Below are 27,872 nucleotides of genomic sequence, written 5' to 3' on the forward strand. Positions count from 1 at the left end.
GTTTGCATCACAGTGAAATGACACATCCGCACTGCTTGAAATGTGGTAAAATCTCAGTCATATTTTGGAATAGTTTACATTGATCTGCAACGTGGAGAAACATTTTACGTCATATTTATGTTTTGTTGGAATCAGCTATCTGTAGCCCTCTTACAGTGAGAAGTGAAAACTAAATTTTATTATTTCTACATGTGTAAGGCCAGCTCTATGAAATTGACCATTTTATTTTAAAAAAAATGTAAATTAACAAACTCAACAGAAGTCATAAAGAACTCTGTTTTTATGCAAACACAAATAATTATTGCTCATCTTCAAGGTGAAGTTTTTTTATAGCACTGTGCACTGTGAAGCAAGGGAACTAGGTTCGTAGGTAAGCCATTCTTGTTTCATTGCATTTAGTCCTTTATTTTGTCCGTTCATTATCTCTTGACTTCCATTGATTATTCACAGATTAAAAAAATAAATAAAATCTATTCATTGTGTCGCTCATCGCTCTAATCCCATCTCTACTTTTTTTGTAGCACCAGAATGAAACCATGCACAAAAGTCGAAAGAGCTAACCATTTCGCTATGCGGAAGCTCTTATTCGAAAGTTGCTGTAGATTATTGTTTTCTCTAACTAGTGCATCATAGCCTTGTAGTTACCTCTTACCAGTATCTGCCATGTGGCCTGCCTTTGATCATGACATGCGGCTATTGTAGTCTAGAAACTTTTTTTCATATACATGCTTTTAAAGCCACACCTTAATGGGAGATTTTGTAGACTTTGTGTTTATGTCTGTCAGTTCTTTTGTGCATGTTTTCTGAATATCTTTTCCCAATATGACATTCAGTCTCTGGTTGGGTCGAGATGTTTAATACATACACATTCCTCGCATGACCACGATTTTCATAACCTTGATTCACTTTGGCAAAGATCATTCGCACAATGCTTACCCGGCATGTTTTTAATGCAGGATCTGATAGTTTGCCCGAAATATGGCAGCAGAGCTTGATTTCGTGGAATGAATTGTAGGGGAAGTTGTTCACTGAATGTCATCCATCCTGTATTTGTTACCAATGGTCAGAAATATTCTAAAATGGTCTACAAGAATATAGGTTTTATGCTTTGGAAATGTATGGTGTTTATAAGTGTTTCTGTGGAGTGCATCTCTAAATATATTTTTTATAGCATGCTGGTGAACCTAGAGACACATATTGTGAACAGGTGGCCCTTGAAATATGTTTTTGTTGAAATTTACTTTCCATACACATATTGTTGCTACTAAGGGATTCAGCTCGTGAACAATCCTCAATGTAACATTAATTTTTTCCCTTTGTTTGTATTTGATTACCTAATGTCACATGATGATGAATAAAGAAGTAGTATAAGAACAAACAGAAGGAACACCCATACATATTTGAAACTCCATCCAGAATCTTCTGTGTGGTCATGTTGTTAGTTGTTCAAAAAACCAGCTTGACGACCGAGACATCTCTTTCATTGCAGCACTGTTATGAATCAGTATAAGGCATTTTCTTACACCAACTTGGCGATAGTTTGTGGGGATATTCCTGGAATCCTTTCAAGTAGAGGAGTGGGTGGGGAGGGAGCACTTATTGATCATTTGTGTCTGTATCACAAATAGCTGTCATCTGCTTTAATGTAGGATGATTTGAATTTTGCAACTTGCAATGTTTCTTGCATTTTTCTCATGAGAGATTTTGTATTGTAACTTATTCTTTTTGTGTTTTTAACAATGCTTTTCTCATTAACTATCATTATTGCATGACCGGCCGGTTCAAATCCGGGAACTTTTCTAACGATGGAAGCGGCCCCGGTGCCCACCCACCATCGAATAACATGGGTACCTGGGGGAAACCCTGGGGGGGGGGTAAAGGCAGTCAGGGGCATGATGCTGATCACATCACCCCCACTCATGACCGGACCAAAAAAGTGTGGGGCGTTACCCCCACATCCACTATACGCCTTCATGGCGTGGTGCTAAGCACAGGGGAACACTTTACCTTTACTTTTTATTGCATGACCATAATGGCTGATAGATGGGAATGCTTTGACAGAATTTGAAGAAGCTGAATGAAAAGAAAGAAGGGGGGAGGAGTCTTTCTTCTACAATGTTCAACAAAGAAATCACTAATTAAACTTCGGATATTACAAATTTACACTTGTTGGATTTGTAATTATATTATACTATTTTATGTTTTTAGCTGTGGTCTAATCGGTAGAGCATCTTACCTCTCCCCGGGAGGCCCGGATTTGATTCCCAGGGTGGGTGATCTAATCTCGGTATTTTTCCAGCCTTCTCACTGCATAATGCGGCTCTGGAGCTCACCCAGCTTCAAATCAATGCATACCTGGGGTCAACCCTGGGAGGAAAAGGCAGTGGGAGCATGGTGCTATTGACATCACCTCCAAAATGGCCGAGATCGAGAATGTGTGGGGCCCTACCGCGACATCCTCTAAATGTGCCTTCATGACACAGTGCTTTTATGCACTGGGAACTTTACCTTTTTTAATGTATTATAAATTTGGTACCTACAGGTTCCATAAATTCTATGATTGTAGTTTAATCGTGTCATGAATACTGAAAAAATATGTTCCCTTCCTCAATTTTAAATCTACATATCATAATTTCAAGCTGTACAATTTGTCCTACTGAAGATTTATTTTCAAATTGTGGCTCAACCTGAGTTTGACGCTGTCTTGGCTCGGAATTTCTTAAAAACTGCTCGTGGATTTTTAATATATTTTTCAAGTATGCCGGAATATTTAATTAATGCTACCTTAAAATCTAAGGTTTGAAAATTGTGACGAGGCAACCTGTAGATCACAGAATACTGCTGACTCAGGTTCAAGACATTCACCCGAGCTGCTTTTGTGCAGCTGGTTGAGTTTGTATACTTTGACTGAATCTGTTCCTTTTTTTGTTCATTTCAGTTTCCACCAAGGCAATAGCAGGAGCAAAGACGATTGGTAGTTTCTTCTTTTCTGCTGTTAATAAAGCAGGAATTAAAGTCAGTGAAGCAAGCGCCAAGATTAAAAAATCTGTTGAAGAAAATGTGAGTACCATGTTTTGGTTTCATGCATGGTGTTTTTTGGTCAAATAAATTATGTATATGATGATTCATGATTGTGTGATTTTTGTGAAAAAGTATTATGTGTTCTATACAGTGTTCGAAATGAGCAGTTGCAAGCTGCAATTAGAATTTTGGTTTTGCAGATTTCTCAAGTCCCATTTTCAATGACTTAACTCAGTACTTTTGATGACTATACAATACCTACTTTCACTGCACTGTGGCATTTCCAAAGCTGTGCACTCATTTCTTTCTCTGAGGGCCTCCCCGATGGTGCAGTGGTAGCGTCGTTGCCTTGTATGGAGACATATAGTGGTTCGGATTCCACTTTAAACTGTAGGTCCAGTCTCGATTAGCCTTACTGTGCTTAAAGTGGACTTTAAAACCCCAAATCAATCATTTCTTAGTCTGCACCAAAGAATAGTATTTATTGAGTGTTGTCATCATCCGATCAGCCCCGCTGATTTCACCAAACTGAGATGCTTCTGTGGCTGGGAATGCTGGGAAAGCACGTGACAGCAGCGTCACAGATTGGCTGCAGTTTAGGTGATCAGATCTCTGGAAGGAGCATCTGCTTTATTTGAGGAAGATCCAATATACAATGCATGATACAATACATTAGTAAACACACCATGAGCTAGTTACAACAATTCGGGTACATGACAGACTCGACGATTCAGGCAGGCAATGACTGCCTGATTGTCACAATATAAGAGCACTTATTCTGAAGCTACACATATGAGAGCCCCCAAAGTGGCCAAAAACTACAAAGGTGACACTTCTAAAAGAAAAGCTGATCCAGTGCCCATTCTACAGTGTTTTGTGTCACTGTCACTGTAGTGAACCCTCTCAAGTAACACTGGAGAAGCTTGACATGAACAACAGCACTGCAATGGTAGCATCGTCACCTTGTAATCAAGGGGTCCGGGTTTAGAGACACATAGTGTTTCAGATCCCACTTCAAACTGTAGGTCCAGTCCCGATTAGCCTTACTGTGTATAAAGTGGACTTAAATCACGAAATCAATCAATCAAACAACAGCACTGCAAGTGTTATTGCCATTAGTTAAGTTGTATTGTGAATTTCATGCATGACATTGCACTTAGAATAGCAATGTGCAAGCGTGGCTTTAACCAATTGAATCACATAAAAACTACTTGCAGATAGCCATTGACGATTTGTTTAATGGATGATCTGCTTGCAAACAAAATGAATTTCAACCCTGAGGAAGCTATAAAATTATGGTTGTGCGATGTGTTTAGTGAATGTATTCCTGATTACATTTGAGTAGTGTGGTTAGACCACCTGTTGTGGCATTCCATCACTTCAAATATTTTCAGTGCTGATGTACCAGAAGTTTGACAATATATTGAATTCTTACTGAAATTTTCTAAGAGCCACGCTGGTCTGGTTGATAGGGCATCTGACTACCATGTTGGAGACCCAGGTTCGATTTCCGGAATGGGTGATATAAGGTTAGAATTTTTCCAGCCATGTCCCCGCATAAAGTAGCTCTAGGGCTCACCCAGCCTCAAATCAATATGGGTACCTGGGGGTTAAAGGTGGCTGGATCATGGTGCTGACCACATTCCCTCCAAAATGGCAAAGGTAGAGAATGTGAGGGGCCCTACCCCCACATCCCCTAAATGTGTCTTCATAGCACAATGATACAATGATATATGCATGGGGAACTTTACTTTTACCTTACTGAAGTTTTCTAGAGTGTTAAACAACCAATAATAATTTGTATGTATGTTTGTAATAGACTGCAAATAGTAATAGTTGATCTTATTTGGTGGCTGCTCAATTCTTGGTCTCTTGTCCCTGAAGTTCTAGCCTGGGCATGGCTGTTCTTTGCGATTGTCCCTCATGAATTTCATCTAATCATTACTCATCCACATCATCGAGATTAGCCAAAAATGGAAGAAAGATGATGCTACATAATACAAATACTATATTAGTTGTATTTTTTACACTACAGAGTCTGAGAATAACATACTTCTTACATTGCTATTTTTCTTTATTAATAGAGTGATAATTTGGTGACATAAGTTTTCAATTTTCGCAAATAGGTTTGATACATTAGGAACCAAAGGGTACCAAGTGTCTAGGTACAATTGAGTAATGGTTACATTGTAGTGCGTGCATCTTACCACCTCGTACAGAAATTTCTCATTGCTTGAAATTTGAGAAAATGCCTTATGCAGAAAAACTGCAGTCTTAGATGTAATTACATCAGAATAAAATTACAGCAAACTGCAGAGCATGAAAATAAGGGGATATTTTTGGGATATCGTATCCCCTTCACATGGATAAAGAAAGTGAATGTGAATATGCACTAAAACCCTTCTGCTTGTTGAAGAATTAGTAGAAGATTGCTTAGGATCAACTGCAGCATGCAGGGGTGCACTGGTCCTTAGAGCGATATGGCAAATGTTATTTGGCTCCTTTTTACTTAGTTTCTGTTAAACTTAAAGTCAACTAACATGTCACTGTATACTTCACACATATAATTTCATTTCAGTCCTAGTAATTTTCATTGATTTTTTTTTTTAAGCGAATCATTAACTTCAAATTGAAACTGTTTTTTTGTCCAGTACTATTTTCTTGGGGAAAAGATTGCCTCGATTCGATTCACTTATCCTGCAGAGGTCCCCTCATTTAATTACTTGCTCTTATAATTCTAATTAACCGAAAGAAAGTAAGGTCTGCAGTGACGTTGGGTCAGAAAACTGGAATTTCATATGGGGAAAATACTATCCTTTACAACGAAAGGGATAAAATTTTGAATATGACAAACAGTATCACTTTCATGCCATGAGAAAGGTGCCTGTTGCCATCCTTATTTATTTTGTGTATTTTCAACATTAGTATTACTCCATTATTGTCTATGTTCTGATACTGCTGCATAGCATAATTTCTTCGGTCACGATATCGCTCGTGCTCTAGGTTAAAGTCCTCGGCAAGGCTTTTGCATTTCATTGTGTTTGTTACTTTCTCTGTTTCATGAATTCACCATTCATCCTTAATGTTGTGATTAATCTGTGACAAGGTTCCCCATACACATTGCACCATGCCATAAAAGGGGATGTGAATATAGGGTCTGACATAATCTCAATCTTGGTCATTTTTGGAAGTGATGCAATTACCATTATGCTCAGGGGTTTATCCAGAATTTTCCATCTGGGGGTCGTAAGTTTGCATTTAGAGGAGTTTAAGGGTAAATTTAGAGCCAAAATGGTGGCAAATTGGGCATTTGCGGAAATTTTTTTGGGGTCTGTGTAGGTTATTCATGCTCCAGCTGCCTTTAGCACTCAGGGTTACTCCCAAGTTCTCATTTATTTGAGACTGGGTGAACCCCAGAGCCACTTTATATGAGGACAAGGCTGGAAAATTCCAACCTTAGATCACCTACCTATTACTGTGCGATATGTTGATATCGATATTATCGACGTCAATATGTCAGTATTACCATTATTACATTTGTCAGTATTAAAATACATGTTGGTCTGATCATAATCATGCATTCTGTTGCGCTTAATGGCAATTAGCAACAGCAAAAAGTACAAAACATGATTCTGTAAGTCCGAACTTCTGCATACTGACATTCACCTAGGAGTAGAAGCAGGATGGAAATTATAGTGTTTCTCTTTGTCGAGCTTTCATAATAAAAAAGAACGTTCTATAAATGACAGTGTGAGACCTCTCTTCAGAAATCTGTGAGAAAGCCACTTATTGGTGGTGTATCATTATGTATTTCAGTTTGAGAGAGATTATTTTATCCAGGTTTCCTAGAACTTTAACGTAACAAATTCTTATCTTGCATTTACAGCATCATAAATAAGAATATAAAAGTTGAAACTCGCACCTATATTGAAAGTTACAATTAATAATGTATCGATAATGACACACATAATGTATCGCCTTTTCATTTGTGGTTTATTTTGTCAACTAAGATCACAAGAGCTATATAGGCTACATGGTGTGAAAGAATGCTGTAAGTGCCAAAAAATCATATTTAGGGAACTGTGGGGTCATGCGGTAGTGCATATCTTAAGACAGAAATAAAGTACTAACAAACAAATTAAAGTTGAATCAGAAAGTCATATGGAAAGGGGCTATTGATGGGAATGGTGTGAATGAAATATGAGAGAAGAAATAGAAGAGGCTTATTTAAAACGAGCTGTCGGATTCGAACCATGCTACAATTCGTAAATACTTCATTGGAATAGAGGTTTTCTCATGGAGTAAGACAGATCTGCGGGCCTCCCCGATGGCGCAGTGGTACCGTCGTTGCCTTGTAATCAAGGGGTCCCGGGTTCGATACCCGGTGGAGGCACATAGCGGTTCGGAATCCAACTTTAAACTGTAGGTCCAGTCCCGATTAGCCTTACTGTGCACCCACCAAATCAATCAATCAATCAAGACTGATCTGCAACGTATTCACTATTGTTCATAAACCGAGATGAGAACAAGCCCAGGCTGTTTGAGATGGGATCAAGAATGAGGCAGGCATTTATAAATTCGAGGCAACACCGCAAATTCAGTATGATATTTAAAAATTACATCTCAGTCAGATTTTGCTTTACTATGCTCTTTTTTCAGCCATAGAAAACATGGCTACCTGAGTATTTATATGTCATACCATATGTGAAATTACGTGAATCCATAGTGACCATTTAAAGCTATGTTGCTTGGATGCACAAGGGTTTGTGTTTTTCAAAGGTTCGTAGATAGCAGTGGCGTGCATTCTGGGTACGCAAGGTACGCAATGTGTACCCACAACACAATAAAAAAAATATATTTTATTCGCCTTCCCTGAACATGAAAATTCGACAATTATCGTTCCGAACTTTCACTGCAAGAAATTCAGAGTTCCGCACGAACACGCTACTGACTGCCTTGTGTCATCTGCACCATGTGGCCTTCCTGGATGCAGTCCCGAACGATCCCGATGTGCCTTCGGCAACCCACCCAATTCCATACCCGATTCGCGTTTCTGCCGATTTCCACATGGTATAGTGTGCCCAACATTTCTTTTTTAGCTTTTGAACTCTGCTGGGATGAATACCATTGTATGCTGACGCATTTTTCTCATGACCTTTATTATCTTTTTTCTACAAAATATTTCGACTGGCAACTCCGAGCCATTCATCCACAAGAACATGCTGTTTTCGGGGCAGCAGACACTTGTTTGTTACCGTGGGAGGTTGACTTTTGCTTTCTTCTGTGGTGTGAAATTTGCAGCAAGTGTTTCGTTCATATTATTTGCTTGTTTGTCGGTTTAGTGAATGGGGAGGGGGGAGAGGATTCGGGAGTTATTGATGACATTCTGGAGATGGGATTTTCGGTATAATAATAATAAAAGTGCAAACAATCCAAAATGGTAGGTGATTTGCAGGACTTGTTTCAAGCAGGAGTTATGAATGATGGTAAGCAGTATGTTACGCATTTACAGAAAAAAAAAAATAGAACTATACAGTTGACTGGCAGTAGAAAAAGCGGAAACTTTATTGTTGGCCTTGTTCGTTGGTTTCCTCTGAGAAAGGTGTGTCAAATAGTAGAGGATACGGAGGATACCATATCATGCTATACGAAAGCACGAAAAATCATTATGCTAGTTCATTCACGTTCAATATTCATTGCGCTGCATGAAGGAAATAATCAAAGTCAATTGTTGGACTGAACGTAGCTACATCAGAATATATTTCCAAATATAAATATAAATGATCATACATATATATCTTACCACCTTACATTTGGATCTCTCTGGTAGCGTTTAAGATTATATCAGAGATTTCTTAGTTTCCTCGTTAATGATTCAATAATTGACATCCTATTTTGAACTAGCTTCAATTAGTTTCCGTGTTCACAAAGCAAGCTTTAAATAACTTCTGCTAACCTTAATCTTCAGGACATGTTCCTCGTAAAAAAAATAATTAAAATATGGTGTGATTCTTTATTCTCAAGCAACAACTTTTGTGCAGGATGAATGAAGGTCTTACAAAAGGGTGCAAGGAGTGATAAATGCTGCTGTGCTGTTCCAAAAAGTTATTCCTGTTATTTGAAAATGATGCAAGGATGATAAATTTTCGATTACAAAATTTTGAAAAAAGTAATTTTCTGTATAACACGATGAACTGGGGGGGGGGGTCTGACCCCTCTAACCCCTCCCTTCAGTGTGCCCATGTTGCGTACCCTGGTCTAAATGTCACCGCATGCCACTGGTAGTGACGAAGCCAGAAATATTAGTGGGGAAGCAGAGTGGGGGGAGGGGAAATTACATTTAGAAAACTTCTAAACAACATGCACCAATCCATATTAAGGCTAAAAGAACATTTATTTATTCATGTAGTTTTTCGTTGTTTGCTGAGAAGGAGACTGGCTAACTGGTGGCATTCGCCCCTGCAGTCTTCTGGCGCTGTGACTGCTCATAGCGTTGAAATGATGCATCAAACAGAAAAATATTATTACAAAAAAGTTTGTGCTGTGACATGCTGGATATGTTGTTTATACTAAATCGAGACTTCTATAATTTATTTTTCCCCTTGTAACATCTGACACTTCTGTTGGGTTATTCTTCTCAGTAGTTAGGATATGAAAGAGAAAATATACCCAGTTCTTGGCCTGCTGCCGTAGGGGTGATGTACTCACAGAAGACCTTTCTTGGGTGTCATAGAGGTGGGGGTTTATCCAGATTTTTACGTCTCGGGGGTGTAAGTTTGTATGTAGGGGGTTGTAAGGGTAACTTTAGAGCCAGCATGCTGTAGTGCCATGGGTCCCAGGTTTGGATCCCAGCCTGGGCATGGCTGATCTTTCTGAAACAACATCCATGTACTCGATTCAGTCGATCAAAAATTGGGCCTCTGTGAAAAATTTCAGGGCGGTGCTGTGTTAGTGTGAATAAATCACTTCATAGAGGTAGACAAACACCTAAAAGTTTGAAAAATTTCAATGAGAGAAAGAATCCGTGTTTCTGTGAATAAATCGGGGTGTAAAGAAGACTTGCAAAGTGCAGAATTCTCTGATGCAGGTACAGCACCTTGAATAACGTAGTGTGGAAAGTGGCACGGTTCTGCACTCTCTGGCTGGTTCCACTCGAAAATTATCCGCTAGAGGCGCTGGTGTTGGGCCCGGTGCTTGGTATCGTCTGCTTATAATGGAAGTAAATGGAGTTTTCGCTGCAACGTCTGATTCTTTTACATGAAGCATTTCTATGAATGTGATAATTGCTATGATATTTGGTACAGTGGTCACGAAGATATTAACGAACATTCTAGACAGTCGACCACGTCCTGTTATCATCATACTTTCGTTAATAATACGGGAGTAAAAATATGCGTGGAATTCTCTTGCCAACTAAATTTTTGTGTATGAATTAGGTACATTATTATGATCATCAGCATCATTTCTTTTAAAGATATACACACTGAAGCATTTGTATTTTTGATATTTACTGTCTCTTTTATTCCACTTTAAACTAATCATGGCGATGATGATAATGATGATTCCATGAAACGACAAGGGGAACCCCACAAAACTTTCTTAGTGCCATCGACATGAGTGTAAGGAAACTTTCAAACCAATGGGACAAGCGACACGGGATGTTCACACTGTCACACTAGTGACACACACTTCCAAACTGTAAAATAGCATTCATTGCACATGAGGGTCCAAAGAGCACATGAGGGTCCAAAGAGCAAACGACACGTTCATATGGCGTATTCGCGTGCTACTTGTTACTTCGGTCGGAAAGCTCCTTAAAGGAGCGACGCGCTACAGGGGGAGTTCTCAACTAAGTGACAAGCGACATGGTGCCTTTAGTCTATTGGCAAGCGTTCGCTGCTAATTGTGCGAACAACAGATAGGCGACACGACAAACTGCACATTACAACAACAGATCTAGGCAACACGATAAGCCACACGTGTCGCTTTGTCGCTTGTGCGTTGCTCAAACTGGGCCATTTCTTCAATAGCTTGCAACATGTTGCTGTTTTTTGTTGTTCGCGCATGCGCGATGCAATGAGTGTCTTGCTTTAGGGAGATTGCGCACCAAAGCAACAAGGGACACGCAACACTTATCGCTTGAGGATTTCACCAACCGAACGCTGACCTGTGCTTCCCGTCATGCCGCTACGATGTGAAATGTTGCTCCTGATTGGCTCATTTCCAAGCAACATGTGTCGCTTCGGTATGAAAGTTGCCTTGGACCGAATGACCCGTGTCGCTTTGGTGTGAAATCCTCGTATTGTTTGTCGCATGTCGCTTTGGTGTAAAATCTCCTTGAGGAAACGGTACAGTCAGAGCTTGTGTCCCTACGGTTCGAAAGGCTGCATTAGAAAAATAAAACTCTAGTACACAATCCAACACCTGACGTCCGGAATCACTTTGCGATGTTTCTTCTTGTGTTACGCATGCTATTTATTTATTTATTTTATTTTACTTTTCTTTCCAAATTTATGTCATTTCGTGACTGCAAATCACTCCACAAATATAACTGTTTCCATCAATTCACTTACCGCCTTTCTAGACAAACAAATCTACACAATATATTCCAAAAAACTAACTAAGCTGCATTACTCTCATAACAAAATTAGCACCTGGTTCGATCGCACTGCCATCTGTGTTTGTCATCCATCTGGGGAACTAGTTTCTTGGGTCGTTTTACACACTATGTTATTCAAGGCGCTGTAACGCAGGTAAGGTACTGTGAGTTCAGTTAATGCCATAAAGTTGTTCTGATTTTTATTTTAAACTTTTCTTCTAATTTACTATTTTGCGGTTTGGTAGAATTTCATGAAATACAGTAAGGATAGAGATTGGAAATACGAGATGGATTTGGAGCACATTAATCATTGGGAAAGACGTTTTTTCGTCCACCATATTGAAGCCCGTTAACAAATTTTGCTTGAATGCAATACGAGATCAGCCCTCGAAATTATATTGCTACTGTAAAAATTTCAGCTAAAAATTCCTAAATTTTGCGGCAGTTATCATTATCCCAATGTTTGTGAATCTGCACCCCCATTCCTGGTCATCGGGAGATGCGGCGATGACCAAGCAAAATAATAAAAATATTGTATTTTATATATTTTAGAGAAGACGTAGAAGAAATGTCAGAATACTCGCACAGTTGTGCGAAATAAGCCAAGCGACAGCTTGAAACAGCTCAAAATACGCAAGAGATTCGCTAATCTTTGCGCATCGAAATGAGGCCCCAGTACTACCCCTCGCGTCGAACCCTTCCGCCAAGTTTCATATTGAAGGCAATGATGTTCGACGGCCCAGCTCATCGCAGAATGGTGCGAATCTCTCTGGTCTCTGCCGGTGCCAAGAACAGCCGAACGCATCCAAACAGGCAGACGACACCCAACCAACGACCTGTACTTTCCCCCACTCTTGAAGGTCTGGGTCATAACGCCCTTTTTTCAGCCCCATCCCTATTCGGCAAGGTTTCTGTTGAGTCATCAAGATTCTTCCGAGTGTCCAGTGGCGTGCTCAAGGAGGGGTTGGTGAGGGTCATAATCTCTGTTTAGGCTCAATATTCTTACAAAAAAAAAAGGAAGAAAGAAAAGGCAGGAAAGATAGCAAAATGAGGAATTCAGGAATGACTACTAAAATGTACACGTAACCCCTTGCCCTTCGAAAATCCTGGGCACACCACTCGAAGTCTCGAATGTCTGCTATTTTCACTTGTTAAGAGGAAAAACACATATTGAACGATATGAAATCTGCTTTTCATTATCAAGACAATTGGCGGAAAACCAGACCTCAGCTTCGAGTTGAGGTAAGCGTCACCGCGCTCCAGTCGCGTTCGGTATGAAAGAAAACGAAAAAAATGGCCTAAACGCGACAATTGGGGTGTTTACATTTCAGTTTCCATCATATTTAATGATTCTCGTTCTATGGGATAGAATTGAATTATGTGTTTTTTGTAGTCGTATGGTCTGTGGTATGAATTGGCAATGACCTTGGCGTTTATCGCAGAGAAATATTGTGACCCCTCCCCCTCCGTTGAAAGATATCTTGGGATGACTACGTAAAAATGTCACGCTTCGCCACTGTGACCATTCCCCTCCTAAGCTATGCACTGTGTTTTAAACTGTTTATTGTAATGGTCTAAACTTCTTGCGAGTCAAAAATGGGCAAATGATATAAAACAAACGTATATATCGCTATAGAGGACATTTTGGATGGCACGTGTACTAATGTTCTAAACCCTGGCGTACGCAAGGGGAGTTGATGGGGCTACAGCCTCTTCAGAAATGTTGATAAAGTCAACAATTTTCAGATGAAATCGGGTAAGAACCAGAGTTGTAAATGCAAACACTCTTAAAATTACCCAGTTTACCATTTTTGTCTTTGAACAACTTTTAAGATTAGTGTTAGAAATAGTAAATACGAAATATTTCATTGTGTCCCCCCTCTGGATCGCAGTATCCATCTCTGCAATTCCATACTCCCTGTTCTTGGGGAAAAAATCCTGCACACGCCAATTCGTGGTTCTAAACCTTTACATCTAAGCATAAAATATTGTCTGGGGCTCAGGTTCCACATGAAGATTTCCGCTAAACTGTAAAATACACCACGAGGAAAGAAAATTTAATGGAGAAGATGTCGAAATAAGCATTGAGCTTGTTTGTAATGACTAATTTGTCTCAGTATATCGCTGCAAATGTTACAGAAGGCTGTATAGGGAATGGAAAGAGAAACACGCCTTCAGAAGTGATTACTTCGACGCCAATTGGAGCCCCCCGCCGATAAAAAGTGACCGATGGCCTGTTTTCAATTGGCAGCCAGCAATTCTTGACCAGAGAGATTTGCAACAAGTTGAAGCATCCTCGTCCGCGACGGATCGATCACCAGGCACGCCCACTTTGTGGATCAGAGGACGCCGCTCTTCCCCCGGAAAGAAAACCCCGCTATAAATTGATAACCGTTGCGATCGTGCGTCCGAGATTTTGTTGAAATTAATTTTCGCGTTCAGTCGAATAGCCAGAGAAAAGCTTCACGAAAAAGTAGATTCTTTTCTCAAGCTTCCTTTCTCTCTTTTTCTTTCCCTCTGCGTTTATTTTTCCCACTGCCTCTTTCTTTTTGCTCACTGTCTTATCTTACTTTCGGCTTCTCGTTGCTGCTTTGTGTCTTTGTTTCACTTTACTTCTCTCTTTTTCGGTCTTCTCTTTCTTCTTCAGTATTTCCGTCTATTTCCTTCTTCTCTTTCTTTTTCTGTCACTATTTTTCTTCTTTCTTGTCTCCCATTCCGTTTTCTTTGTTTCTCTTCCTGTCCGTGTTATTTATTTCTTCTCCTCCTTATTTCGTTCTCTTTTCTCTCTTCTGTGTCACTTCTCGCTCTCCGTATCTATTTTTCCTCCTCTTGCCTTCTTTCTTCTTTCATTCTCTCTGCCTCTGTTTTCTGTCGTTCTCTTTTCTTTTTCTCTCTTCTTTCTTTGTTATCTCTCCTTATCTCTTCTGTGGCATTATATTTCACCCTAATATACTGGGTGGCCAGAATTAAAGTTGTTCTATTCAGAGCCTTCTGGAGCTCGTTTGAAGCATCGGATTGCTGTGAAACTTGGTAGAGAGGCTATAGAGATCATGGGGAAGCAAATGCCGACGAAAAAAATAGTTCAACTTTTACACCACCAGGTGACACCGAGGAGCTACACTAATAATTTGAATTTATTTCGGTACAGCAGTGTTCAGTATGCGCCCCGTCAACGTGAATAAAGCTTTGTAAGACAGCGTTATAAATGGTCTTACGAAGTGTTTCCCGGGATGCTGCGTTCACTGTGCACCCGATTTCAACGCCAAATATCAACCTGGTGGTGAAAATTTGAGCGTTCTTCGTCAGCATACGCTTCCCCCTGGTCTCCAAAGCCTCTCTACCAAGTTTCACGGCAATCCGATGCTTCAAACGAGCTCCAGATTAGGGATAGCCAGATCCGGATCAGTTTGGCCATCCCACATGAGCGCTTCTTTGGAAAGTAAAAATGTGTTTATAATATATTGTTACCTGCTAATATATATATATATATATATATATATATATATATATATATATATATATATATATATATATATAATGCGCGTGTTCGATTTGTAATTAATACACTTCCAGAGGAGGTTATCTAAGTGTCCCCCTCCGATTTCCATGAAATTTGGCAGGTGTATAGAGGGGCCCAAACGAAGAAGTACATGTTTTTGTGTTTCAGCTAAAAAAAAAAAATCGGTATTAGGGGGCAACTCCCCCCCCCCCGCTCAAATGTCAAGATGAGGAGAAATTGAAGAGGGGATATGACCCCGAAACGTAAATATGGCATAGGAAGAAACAGGGGTCCCTCTATACACATGCCAAATTTCATGGAAATCGGAGGGGGACACAGGGGTCAGATCCCCACGTCAATTTGTCCTCATCTTGACATTTGAGGCGGGTTTTGCCCCCTAAAACAGTTTTTTTAGCCGATGCAAAAAAAACACGTATGTCTTCCTTTGGGCCCCTCTATACACCTGCCAAGTTTCATGAAAATCGGAGGGGACACAGGGATCAAATGCCCACTTCAATTTGTCCTCATTTTGACATTTAAGGAGGGTTTGCCCCCTAAAACAGTTTTTTAGCTGAAACAAAAAACACGTATTTCTTCCTTTGGCCCCCTTTATACACCTGCGAAGTTTCATGGAAATCGGAGGAGGACACAGGGGTCAGATCCTCACTTCAATTTGTCCTCATCTTGATATTTGAGGAGGGTTTTGCCCCCTAAAACAGTTTTTAGCTGAAACAAAGAAACACGTATTTCTTCCTTTTGGCCCCTCTATACACCTGTCAAGTTTCATGGAAATCGGAGGGGGACACAGAGGTCAGATCCCCACTTCAATATGTCTTCATCTTAACATTTTGAGGGGGGTTGCCCCATAGGGCAGTTTTTTAGCCGAAACAAAAAAACACGTATTTCTTCCTTCGGGCCCCTTTATACACCTGCCAAGTTTCATGGAAATCGGAGGGGGACACAGGGGTCAGATCCTCACTTCAATTTGTCCTCATCTTGACATTGAAGGGGGGTTTGCCCCTTAAAGCAGTTTTTTAGCTGAAACAAAAAAAAACACGTATTTCTTCCTTTGAGCCCCTCTATACACCTGCCAAGTTTCATGGAAATCTGAGGGGGACACAGGGGTCAGATTCCCACTTCAATTTGTCCTCATCTTAACATTTGAGAGGGGGGGTTGCCCCCTAGAACAGTTTTTTAGCCGAAAAAAAACACGTATTTCTTCCGTTGGGCCCCTCTATACACATGCCAAGTTTCATGGACATCGGAGGGCGACACTTAGATAACCTCCTTGTTAGTCTTACACTTTGTAATTATATAACACTGCATATATTATAATGTTTTATTTTAATTTTTAAAACTGTAACTGTAGAACAATTGTACAATTTTTGTATAACATTTCTATCTTGTTAAATGTGTTAAAGGTTTCATCCTGGAATGGAATGTCTCACATTTATGTGTGTTTCCATTTCCAATACATTCGAATGAATACGTATTCGTTTCAATGGAATTTACAAAATCACTTATGACATTTTATGTTAAACAAGTAAGATTATTTTTGTGCACGAGTGTGTTAGCCGATGAGTAGCAAATTATTTTAGGAACAACACTTGAAAAAAAAAATCTTGTAGGACTAACAAATGAAAAATGTATTTAATCGAAGATCATAATACCTTTTAAGGTGTGGTATTATTATAATGGGATTGAGATACGAAACTATCGGATCCGGATCCAGATCCGGAACTTTTGGATCCGGATCCGTTTGGCCATCCCTACTCCAGATGGCTCTGAATAGGGCAACTTTAATTCTGGCCACCCCTAGTACTACTTGTGACAGTACCGATACAAGAAAATATTTCTACTTATCTGTCTGCGTGTGCATAAACGAAACAGCTTTCCGAGTTGAGCTGAAACGATGCAATGAAAAATAATTTTTACTAGTGTCATTCATAATTGCAGTAGTATTCCTGTCCTTCGCACTTGGTAAGAATATCGGTCAGAATGATAAAATATGACAAAGTTCAGTCTATGGCTGTTAAGTCAGCTATCCCTTGTCAGCGTGGTAATAACAACGCATAGGAAGGAAAACGGCAGTTATTTTATCAGGTAATGAAATGCCGTGTTTTGTTTCTGGCGTGTTGGTATTATAATAACTTATTTTACAGGCTTTGTCCAAGAAATGTAGATAGGGAAGCTAGCAGTTTAATTAGCTTGTCTATTTAACTCGTAGCTAGTTCACACGCAGTGGCGTGCCCAGTATTTTCGAAAGGGAAGGGTTATGTACACTATTTTTCGTAGTCATCCCTCATTTTGCCATCTTTTCCTACATTTGACTTTTTTTTTTAGGAATACTAGGCTACCCCCACCAACCCCCCTTGGGCACGCCACTGTTCACACGGTATTCTTTTCAATGTATAATCACCAGTTTGTTGGTTACATTAACCTTTCCAATCGTGAAAACGGCAACACACGGTGATATCTTTCCTGTGTTTTATGCATAACGGAAACTCATAAGTATTTTTCTATATCTCTCGCCGCTTTCAACTTTTCAGTCAAAGGCCGATTGCAGTTACTCAGATTAACCTCTACTCTACAGGTATCGACCGATATAGCGTATCGGTTAACTGTAAGGAATTGGCGATAATTGTACAGATTCGATATTTCTGGTAGTTGCCCCATGCCCTCTGCATCGTGCCATGAAGAAATATAGCGAGATACAGTGCTGCTCATACACTACCCGTGGATTATCCAGGATTTTCCTGGACAGAGGAGGGGGTGTAAGTGTGAATTTAGCGTACAAGCGGCCAAAATGTGCCCTTCGTGAAAAAGTGTCGATATATCACGATCTCGGTTGTTGTGAAGGTGATGTGATGAGCACCACGCTCCTGTTTGAGACTGGATGAATGAATGTCTGGGAAAATTCCCACGTGAGAGATCAACCATCCCGGGAATCAAACGGATGTGTCTCGCATGGAAGTCTGTCGCCCTATCGACCGGCCCATTCTTCCAATTTTTTATTGTTTTTATATGAAATCGGGAAATTATCAGTCCAGATTTACTAATTACATGTGGACGCACACTCTTTCAGTTTTCTAAAACTCGAGTGCTATTTGCCACCTAGTTTTTGTATTCTTCGATGAAATAATTGCTAATATCAGACGGCAATTTTACCCTTGGTTGTCGGGATAATTAATGTAAGGACAACTTAATCTGTAGCGTAACATATAGTGCTGCTCTATGAACAACATTTGTCGCTTATGTAACGTAGGTGCATTAACACAATTCGAAAAAAGATCGCAGTGCTTCGCAGGCCAATTAGTGCAAACACCACAAGTGACAAAATGTTGAGTTTTTACCTCTGAATTTTATCAACTTGCAGCTCTTCAGAAAATAGCACACACACACACATATATATGTATCAGACAAGCGACCAAAAAAATTTACAAGGTTTTCCCTTCGTGGTCTAGAAACTTGCGTACAGTACTGTAAAAATAGAACCCTTGATTTCCAGTAAAATACGAATGTTTATTTTTTACTTAATGATTACCACAGCTGAACGTATTTCCACGGTAAACCTAATGGTAGACGTGCATGCATAAAATAAAGAAGAATGTACTATCGGGAATCGCGTCATCCCTGTCAGGCGTGGAAAACGCGGAGGATTGACTCCCATCCCCCGTAGATCCGCACCTGTAGCACGTAATGTCAGCTATGAACAAAATATCTGCTTTCGTCACTTGTTTTTCTCCCCAACCGTTGTTGCGTGAGAAATAAGGTTGGTAATTTTGACTTTGAAATTGAGCACTAGAGACGCCGGGATCTGGTGGAGTATATCGTCGGCAGGATTTCAGACGGAAGCTACAAGCGACACGTGTCAATTGATTAATAACCATCAGAAATAAGATGCAACCTTTCTTACCAAACTGACACGACACGTTGCATGTGCCGCTTGTCGCTCGCATGATACCTAGGTCTGTTGACCATGCTTGTGGTGAATGTTTCCTTATAGATTGAAGAGATCCGTGTCGCTTCGGTCTGAAATCTCCCTTAGCGACAGCGATATTTATTAGATGTTAACACCGGGTAATATTGAACACACACTCTACTCTTATCCATCTACATTATGTTATTCTGACACGAACAAATGCGAGTTGTTGAGTATACAACGAGTTGGCTCTTGAATTCACCGGATGCATCCTTTTCAATGTATAGTTCGAGGACATGGACTGCTGCGTTACCGGATATATGCAGAATGTCCGTTGACGTCCAGTACTGTAGCCGGATGTAATAATGGATTCAACAACATCAAAAAAGTTCTGCTTGCACTTTCAACCGGAAGTTGGCATTGTGTTCAGTATCTCGTGTTGAACAGATTGGTAAACATACCAGGGCATGTACAGTGGGATCCGTAAGTATTACCAAGCAAATTGTCCATCACCACGTTTACTCCCTTTGTTTTACGCAATGAGAGCTTCAAGTACTGACACAGAACATCAAACAATCTGTTTTCAACCTCAGAACCAGTATACGTAAAAATACAGTCCTTAAAAATACGTAGGACGAAGATAAAAACCAACGAAAATAGTCGTGGACAATTTGCTGAGCAATACTTATGGATCCCACTGTACTACGTGGATATTTAAGCGAAGAATGGAGGCTCGAACCTCAGCCTCTCAGCCAACTGAGCTATCAATATACTCTGGGAGATATTGGTCACCGTCGGCTTCATCAGTTTTCGGTAATCGAAGGAGCCGTTTCGGTGATGGGGTTTCCGAAAGAGATGGCCTCATATCGGACGGAAGCACTGGCGGTTTCAGGATTCGTGAACAAGGGGTACGATAAGCAAGACAGCGCCCCCCCCCCCCCCGTACTTATACAGAATGAAAATCGATTACACAGTTTCACACCGTCTTTTATATATTACAATACCTTTACCAATTGACGTGACTAATGTACAGTTTACTGCAAAAGCGAAGCAAGTGAAAAAGCAAACCTATTTTTGTTTACATTGAATTTCAATAAATTTAAAATGTCCTGCTTTTCCGTTTATCCATTGATAATTTTGTACAATAAAATTTGCTCATGGATTTCTCTTCTAGTACTTTGGAATGTATTATACCAGAGGCGCAACCACCAATTTTTGTGGGGGGGGGCAAGTGCCAGGATAAACGTACCAATAATAATAAAGCTAATAATAATAATAATATTATAACATTATTGTTATTATTGATTTGCTTCGCCTTTGTGCCACTTTTGGCTAATGAGTGATGGTATGATGAAATTGATGAATGGACACTCACAAACACCCAGCCCAAGCCGGGATTCGAACCCGGGACCAACATTATTATTATTATTAGTAGTAGTAGTAGTAGTAGTAGTAGTAATATCAAAGACGTTATTACTCTCGTAAATTATGCAAAACGGGGCTAGAAGTTGGTGGTATAGCATTTGTGTTCGAACAAACTATTTGAATTATTATTTCAACACGTTCAATTTCACATTAATAATGGAAAACAAACACGCAAACTATTTTTGAAACACAGAAAATGCTTGATAAATGCGTTCCAAATAATATACTTTTTACATTAACATGTATAACTTTCATGCACGATATACGTATGTTTCACACACACGCAACATGGAGCGACGTGGACACTAAATTGTGTACGTATTCAAGGTTTCTTTAATACATATTATATACAACATATACTTTTTAAATACATTACGCAAGCAATTCATCCATTTCACAATAAACCAATAGCAAAAATTAGATAAATTGTCTCTCAAATGTGCACGATCAATTTCCTTAAAACAATTATTCATGCATTTAAAACAAAATCAATTAAGACAAGTCTTATTTCTCTGTCTGGTAATTTAGAATGCATTAGAGAAAACAACGCTATAATGCGAGCGAAGTGAGCAAGAAAATTTTTGGATCCAATTGTTTTGCAGGCTGAAATCAATATTGATTAAATAGTGCGCAAATAATTTCACTGGACGCCAATGCATTCTCTTTTATAACTTTTGTGCCTCCCCGATGGTGTAGTGGTAACATTGTCGCCTTGTGATCAAGGGGTCCCGAGTTCGATACCCGGTGGAGGCACATGGCACAGTATTTCGGATCCCACTTTATACTGCAGATCCAGTCCTGATTAGCCTTTCTGTGCGTAAATCAATCAATTTTACAACTTATTTTCATTTAGATCGTTTGGTGCCCAGGGCCGACTCCCGCCGCCACCTAAATACGGCCTTGAACTTGATAAGACTAAGGAAAGCAGCGATTGCGAGCGAAGCAAGCAAGAAAATTTTACGAAAAGTATTTTTATTTGCGTAAAATTGGAAGTTGTGGGCGGTAATTGCCCCCTGCAGGTACACTTGGTCGTCAATGTTTGCCCCTTGCCCCTCCCAGAATCATTTCAGTCCAAGGTTGGGGGGGAGCAATGTCCCCTGTGGTGGCGCCACTGTATTATACTAAATTTTTCCTAGCATTTTTATATGTAGTATCTGTATGACGATTTTGTTAGAAGTTTAATAATACAGTATAATTAACGTAAGAACTTTTTGGAATATACAGCACTAGAAGTGCGCGTCAAATCTCCTGCATGTGGCGATAGCCAATAGCAGCGCACTGCAGCGGTGCCATGTCGAAACCTCACGGAAATGAGACAGAGTGGTTGAACGAAACGCCTTGTCACGGAGAGCACGGAACATTAGATAATATAACATGTATTAAACTAATGGGCGAAAAGATCATACTTGATTATGCCAGAGGGACTGTCAGGGGCTGCTCGTCACTCCAACAACTGCTGTCGTTGTCCTCATCGTCACTGACCACACTACTTTCGCCTTCTGTGTCGTCCTTCAAATTTATTATAATTGGGTCCAAAATTTCGTCCCGATCTATCTCCCTTACAAAATCGTTTTCCTGTAATTGTTGTGCATGTTTAACACAAGCGGCCTATTGTTCTTGTGTTACATTGTCAAGTTCTTCGTTAACAAGTTAACAACACAATTTTATGTGTGGTTCTGTTTTACGCATGTCTCGTCAAGGTAAAAGATTGGTCTCGAATCACCAGACACTCGAATTTCGTGCATTCTACAAAGGAATTTTACCCTTGACGTAACAATGTCATTTCTCTCCATCAGAAATTTACGACCGTCGTTGGTTTTCCTGTACTTGAAGCCTAATTGTTTCAATATTCTCAAGATGGAAGTTCTAGAGCCTTTGTAAGATATTTTATCCCGTAAAGAGTAGGAAATTCGCCACGATCGTAAATTTCAAAGACGGTTCTACGAACTACGTCTTTTTCAAAGTCATCTAAGTTTGTCGTTCTTTTCGATACGTTAATGTGCTTTCTAGGTGATTGAAAGATTGTAGCAGGCCCCGATCCACATTGTTTTGCCCCCGAACATATCCGAGAAACGGTAGCTTGATTCACACCACACGCTTGAGCTGTTAGAGCCTGGCACTTCTTATAGTCAATTTTACTTCTCTATTCTTCACTCGAACATTATTTTAAAAACAGGAACGAAGGGAGAGCAAAAAGGATACAATGCAAATACGTTTATAATAACATTGCTTCTACAGAGGGAATGGTATAAGCTACAATCACGCTTGTTTTTCGTACATACTCGCAAATTCATTTTCTTTCCATCTGTTGAACTAATAACACTTGAAATAATCTATTTATATCCGAGCGCCAGGTACACGATTTAGTAGCGAGGTGAAACAGGTTCTGAACTAGGCAACGCCGCACGTCTGTGACTCGCAGGTGCTGTTCATCCGTTCAAGGCCATATGCAGGAGATTTGACTCGCACTCTAGTACAAAGGATCGCATATTATACAGGCATATTAGTCTTACTGTGCATAAAGTGGACTTAAAACAACAAATCATTATACAGACATGTTTCTATATGCTTCAAACGAAACTATTAACATTTAATTATTTTTATTTAATAATTAAAAAATGTAATAAATGTCTATATTGTTAATGTCTTTTGTATTTGTTATAATAAAACCTAGTACATGATACGAGGTATTACATACAATATTTTTTCAATATGTGGTCCGAAAGACGAAAGTTAACTTATGATCGATCATTGATTTCTGTCCTCTTTTCCAAAATATTACCATTCACCTTACACTCTACGGCTACGTTCTGCCTTCATGTGGGCCCGGCCCGGCGCGGCGTCCGTGAAACAAGAGGAGGCACGGCCGTACCATCGTATTCCTCCTGGAGCCGCCGGTGGACGGAAGCTAGAATTTTACATGGCGGCTGATGGAAGTGAAGTTTTTAAAGTATTCTAGGAACATTGCTTAATATAACTGCACAAAACATTCATTGATTGATTGAATTTAGTTTATATTACTTCGCTTTGCTATCACTTTTGACTAATCGCGAAGGTAAGATTGATTATGTAATGAGCGACATTCACAGAGAACACACATACTCAGTCCGAGATTCGAACACGAGACCCCAGGAACTGCACAAAACACACGAACGTAAAGAAGAAAGGATGAGGAAGAATCGGCGTTTACGAAGAGTACGAAAACATTTCTCTGGTCAGTGAAAACTTTATTTGAGCAAGCGATTTTTTTCATTGTCCACATGAGAGTCGCACATTTATTAATGATAGGCTTTATCAACCTAACTTAGCTAACACTGAAACGTGATGAGAAAACTGTAACCTACAACTTACGGTTATCTTTTTTTCCATAATACTCGCTAGCATTTTGACAGAATTTAAATAAACGTGCACTTATGCGAAACTATCCCTCATCCTCTGTAACTGTTGGTTCCGTCCCGATTAACGTGCCCGTGCATAAAGCGGATGTAAAACAAGCTTCCACTTCCGTTTCTGAACTATGACCTTTCTTACCCAAGCGGCACAGCTTTTTCATTGGTTTACATAGTCCATGACCCAATATAAACCGCTGGTAGACAAACTGTTCGACGTAAAACTTTGCTTTATCATCGTCGTCCTTAGATACGATCTCCCCGCGCTTCCTTTTTGCGCTCAATGGTTGCAAAATGGGGCGTGTTTGGAATATGTACCACCGATTCACCGTACTGCAACAAACGATTTATACACCTTTTCAGCAGCGGAGTAAATTATGGAGAGATCCTCACGTGCTGTTCGCAGCCCCTGTGAAATTCGGAGAGGCGAGCGCGTGACCGTCATGCTAATAGGTCGGGTTAAGTAGCAATGTCGGATCCCTTTGAGCCTGGTTAATTATCGGAAAGCCATTGTGGAGCGGGGAACTTGGCGTCGTATTGAATAGCCGTGAGATTCGTGCCCCGTAGCCAGTGGCGTGCCCAGGAATTTCGAAACGGGGTTGGGGGTTACGTTTACTTTTGCAATAGTCAGTTCTCATTTTATCACTTTTTCTGACACTGATGTTCTTTTTTAAGAAATACTGGGCCAAAAGGGGGATCATGGCACCACCACCCCCCTCTCTTGGTCACGCCATTACCCGTAGCGAAAGCCTTCCTACTTCGCCAGTGCATCTGATAGGCCCTGGAATTTGGGAGTTCCGGGTTCGATTCCCTGCCGGGGTGCATTAACTCTAAATTGGACCCTATCCATTGTCTAGTGCATTTAACCATACTTATTCTAAACACTACGTTTCGAAAGAGAACCTCTTCCCTCGTCTTCAGGTGGTGGGGATCGAATCTTGGACAGACCTGTAATTTTACTACAAATCCGTTGAGATAACGAACTGCAAAATGTAGAAATCGCCCGAAAATTTGAAGTTGTCGGACTTCTGTTTTACTTGCATGCCTGCCTTGGTTTTATTTCTAATTAATCTAGATGGAGTAGGTGAAATTTTCAAGATACGCCACTGGTTTCGATATCTTTTCAAGAACTTGAAACTCGATAACTCGCTTACTCCTTTTGGAATCTGACATTATTTTTCTTGTATTCTCCCCTTTTCCCCATACGCACACAATCTCCCTGGAACTACAGCTCGTTATCTTTCACTCCCTTCTCCAACTTGTAATCTACAGACCTCACAAACCTTTAAGTATCATTAATCCACCCAAGTCTACGAGTAGGTCTTTTTTTTTAACTTTGATGTAGCTTCCCTGCCTCGACACACGGTCTCGTCACCGAAGTTTCAGATTCGAGTTCTGTCCTAGGCATGGGAGTTTTTTTTCCCCCTGTTGTCACTTCATCAGTTTTATCAACTCATGACTAATCCTTGTCGTCGTTGTTAGCCAAAAGTGGCAAAAAAAATCGACGTTAATTAACAGAAATACATGTCCGAGTCCCGACCTTGTCATGTACATTCATTTGTGAATGGTCCTCCATCGAACTCGTCTAACGATCGTCGTGGTGATTAATCTAAAGGGATGGAAAAGGGGCGTAAAATGGTACAATTACAGCTTAATATTTCTCAATTTCTCTATGTATCCCAACTTTCTTCCCATTCCGTTTAGTTGCTTTCTCTGTAGACTAATGACAGAGAAATTCTTATTCACCAATGTTACTGCAGTGTACATTAATTTGTTCCCCATCACAATGAAATTAAAATACCATTTCTCCACTTGTGACGCGAGTGATATGTAGATTAGATTTGGATTCGGGATTCAATGAAACAGCTTGACTAAAAGCTTCCCGCGCTCAACTATCCTGAAGGAGCAGAATACTCGGTCGTAATGGGAATTCCTACCCAGAGATCGATAGACGGGGGCCAGCCGATGGCGTCATAACAGCTTGTGGCTTCCTTCCCCCCCATGTGATTTTTCGATCAGAGCGTTGCCCCAAGACCTAGTTGGTTTGTAAGTCGTCTTCAAACTTCTGTGGTTTCCCTTGGAGCGGACCTTTAGAGCTTTTGGACATTGTTGTGAAAAATATTGAGAGTTTGTAATTTGGTGTTATTTTCCATAATATTGCAAGTGAATTTTTGATTTTTGTTGTTAGTTATGGTTTTATAGGTAAGGTAAAGGTACCCCGTGGGGCGCATTGGGGATTTGGAGGTAGGGATAGATACACATTCTCGATATTTTGTCTAGCCAACCTTTGTGGTGGAGTGGTTAGTACAACGCTACGAGTCCCGGGTTCGAATCCCTAACTAGGCAATGGGTGTTCTTTGTGAGTGTCCCTTCATCAATTTCACCATGTGATCACTCATCTTCATCGTCGCGATTAGCCAGATGTGGAAGAAAATCGAAGTAAAATAAATGAATAGAAAATGTTCCCGATCTCGGCTTTACTGGAAGTGACGTGATCAGCACAATACTCCGGTCGCCTTTACATCCCCTAGGTCATCCTCGGTGGCGTAGTGGTAACGATGTCGCCTGGGCACATTTTGCTGTGGCTCTGATCTTACTTTAAACTAGACATCTATCCGAATTGGACTATCTGCGCATCAATTGGACTTGGATGTTGCCCATCCCCCGGTACCACTTCTTTGGAGGCTTTGTGAGCCCTATGGTCGCTTTATGCACGGACAACGTCTCAGTAATTCCCACCCCGGGTCTCCCGCATGCCTGAGGCCCTAATGACTGGGTACTGTTGAATTGGAAGAATACTCCATCAAGAGATCAAGGGACTCCTGTGCACTCCTACAGGTGCATAGTTTCTTACCCCCGTTTAGTCACTATTAGAACTAGAAAGAGAACATGAGCAATTCTAGAGGTATCAGAGCGACACTTTAGAAGCAGTTTTATTTATATTTTATTTCTTTGTATATGATTCATGAAACATTAAGTAACTAACTCTCTAGCCTTCTTAAACCCGAAGGTTTATGGCTGCAGCAACACAAGTCTACCATCTATCCCTATGTTGGGCAAGATCAGTCCAATCTTTTCCATCCTTAACGATTTCATAATGATCCTGAAAAACAGAAAATTTACAAGTACTACTATTTCTTCTTACATAGCAAAAATTCTTGAAATGTATTCTGCCAGCACTACATAAAAATTAATTTGAACGTAACACACTGACACAGTTTGCATCCTATGAATCTGGATTTTTTAATCCAAATTAGTGAAATAGTACATTTTTTTAGACTTTAGAAACACGTGTATTTTATATTCACAGTATAAAGAGATGTTCTCCTTGAAAGCAACGTACAGCACATCGCTCTTCACTGATACACGATTTTGACCATCAAAGTTTACATTTTTTGGAATTGCTCACATACGTAACATGTAGACATTTGGCGACTCTGTGCTGCCTGCTTTTCTTCTAATGATGGCGAGCGAATTGTAATTTTTAGGACTAGTGCACAGGTGGCTGGGGAAACCAACAAGTTGCCCCATCCCCGAGGGACGAAGCAGGTGTTATGTTTCGTGTCTGCGCCATTTCCCGTGAGCTGGAGCCGGAATTTGGGCGTTCTTATTGTGCGAAGCCGCTCGATATTCGCCGCTTTGTATGTACAGGGGTTTGAATACAAGTTCGTTCCGAGATTACTCAAAATAACATCGCTGTACATTGTTCATTCCGCGCTAAATTCTTGCATGTCTTCAAGGCTTCTCTGTATTAAAGCCGATAGATTTGTAGAACAGCCTTGTGCAGTTAGTTATTGTTCCTCGTCCTCTTTCAAATTGAATTCCTCCCTAAGGGGGGGTTGCTTACCCAGGTAGCACACAAACTTGTAGCAAGCGTGATATGGCAAGCTGAATGCATGTTTGATGTAAGTGTGGGCAGCTGCATTTTTCCTTCCCCTTATTTAATATAACAATAGAGACACTCATTAAATATAAACAATAGTGACAAACTGAAATAAAACCAAAATACAGTAGGGT

General features: G+C 40.2%; 1 protein-coding gene across 4 annotated transcripts in view; it reads left to right on the top strand.

Annotated features, from left to right (window-relative positions):
* Nucleotides 1–27,872, top strand: part of Sap47 (Synapse-associated protein 47kD) — a 66,909-nt gene that overhangs the window by 10,324 nt on the left and 28,713 nt on the right. For all 4 annotated transcript variants that reach the window (XM_083124040.1, XM_083124042.1, XM_083124041.1 and 1 more), the window contains exon 4: nucleotides 2,939–3,060. In XM_083124040.1, coding sequence (XP_082980166.1) covers nucleotides 2,939–3,060 — 122 coding nt within the window. The remainder of the gene's footprint in view (nucleotides 1–2,938; nucleotides 3,061–27,872) is intronic.

The sequence above is a fragment of the Lepisma saccharinum genome, chromosome 6 (assembly GCF_977018435.1).
Source record: "Lepisma saccharinum chromosome 6, izLepSacc3.1, whole genome shotgun sequence".
Classification (NCBI taxonomy): Eukaryota; Metazoa; Arthropoda; class Insecta; order Zygentoma; family Lepismatidae; genus Lepisma; species Lepisma saccharinum.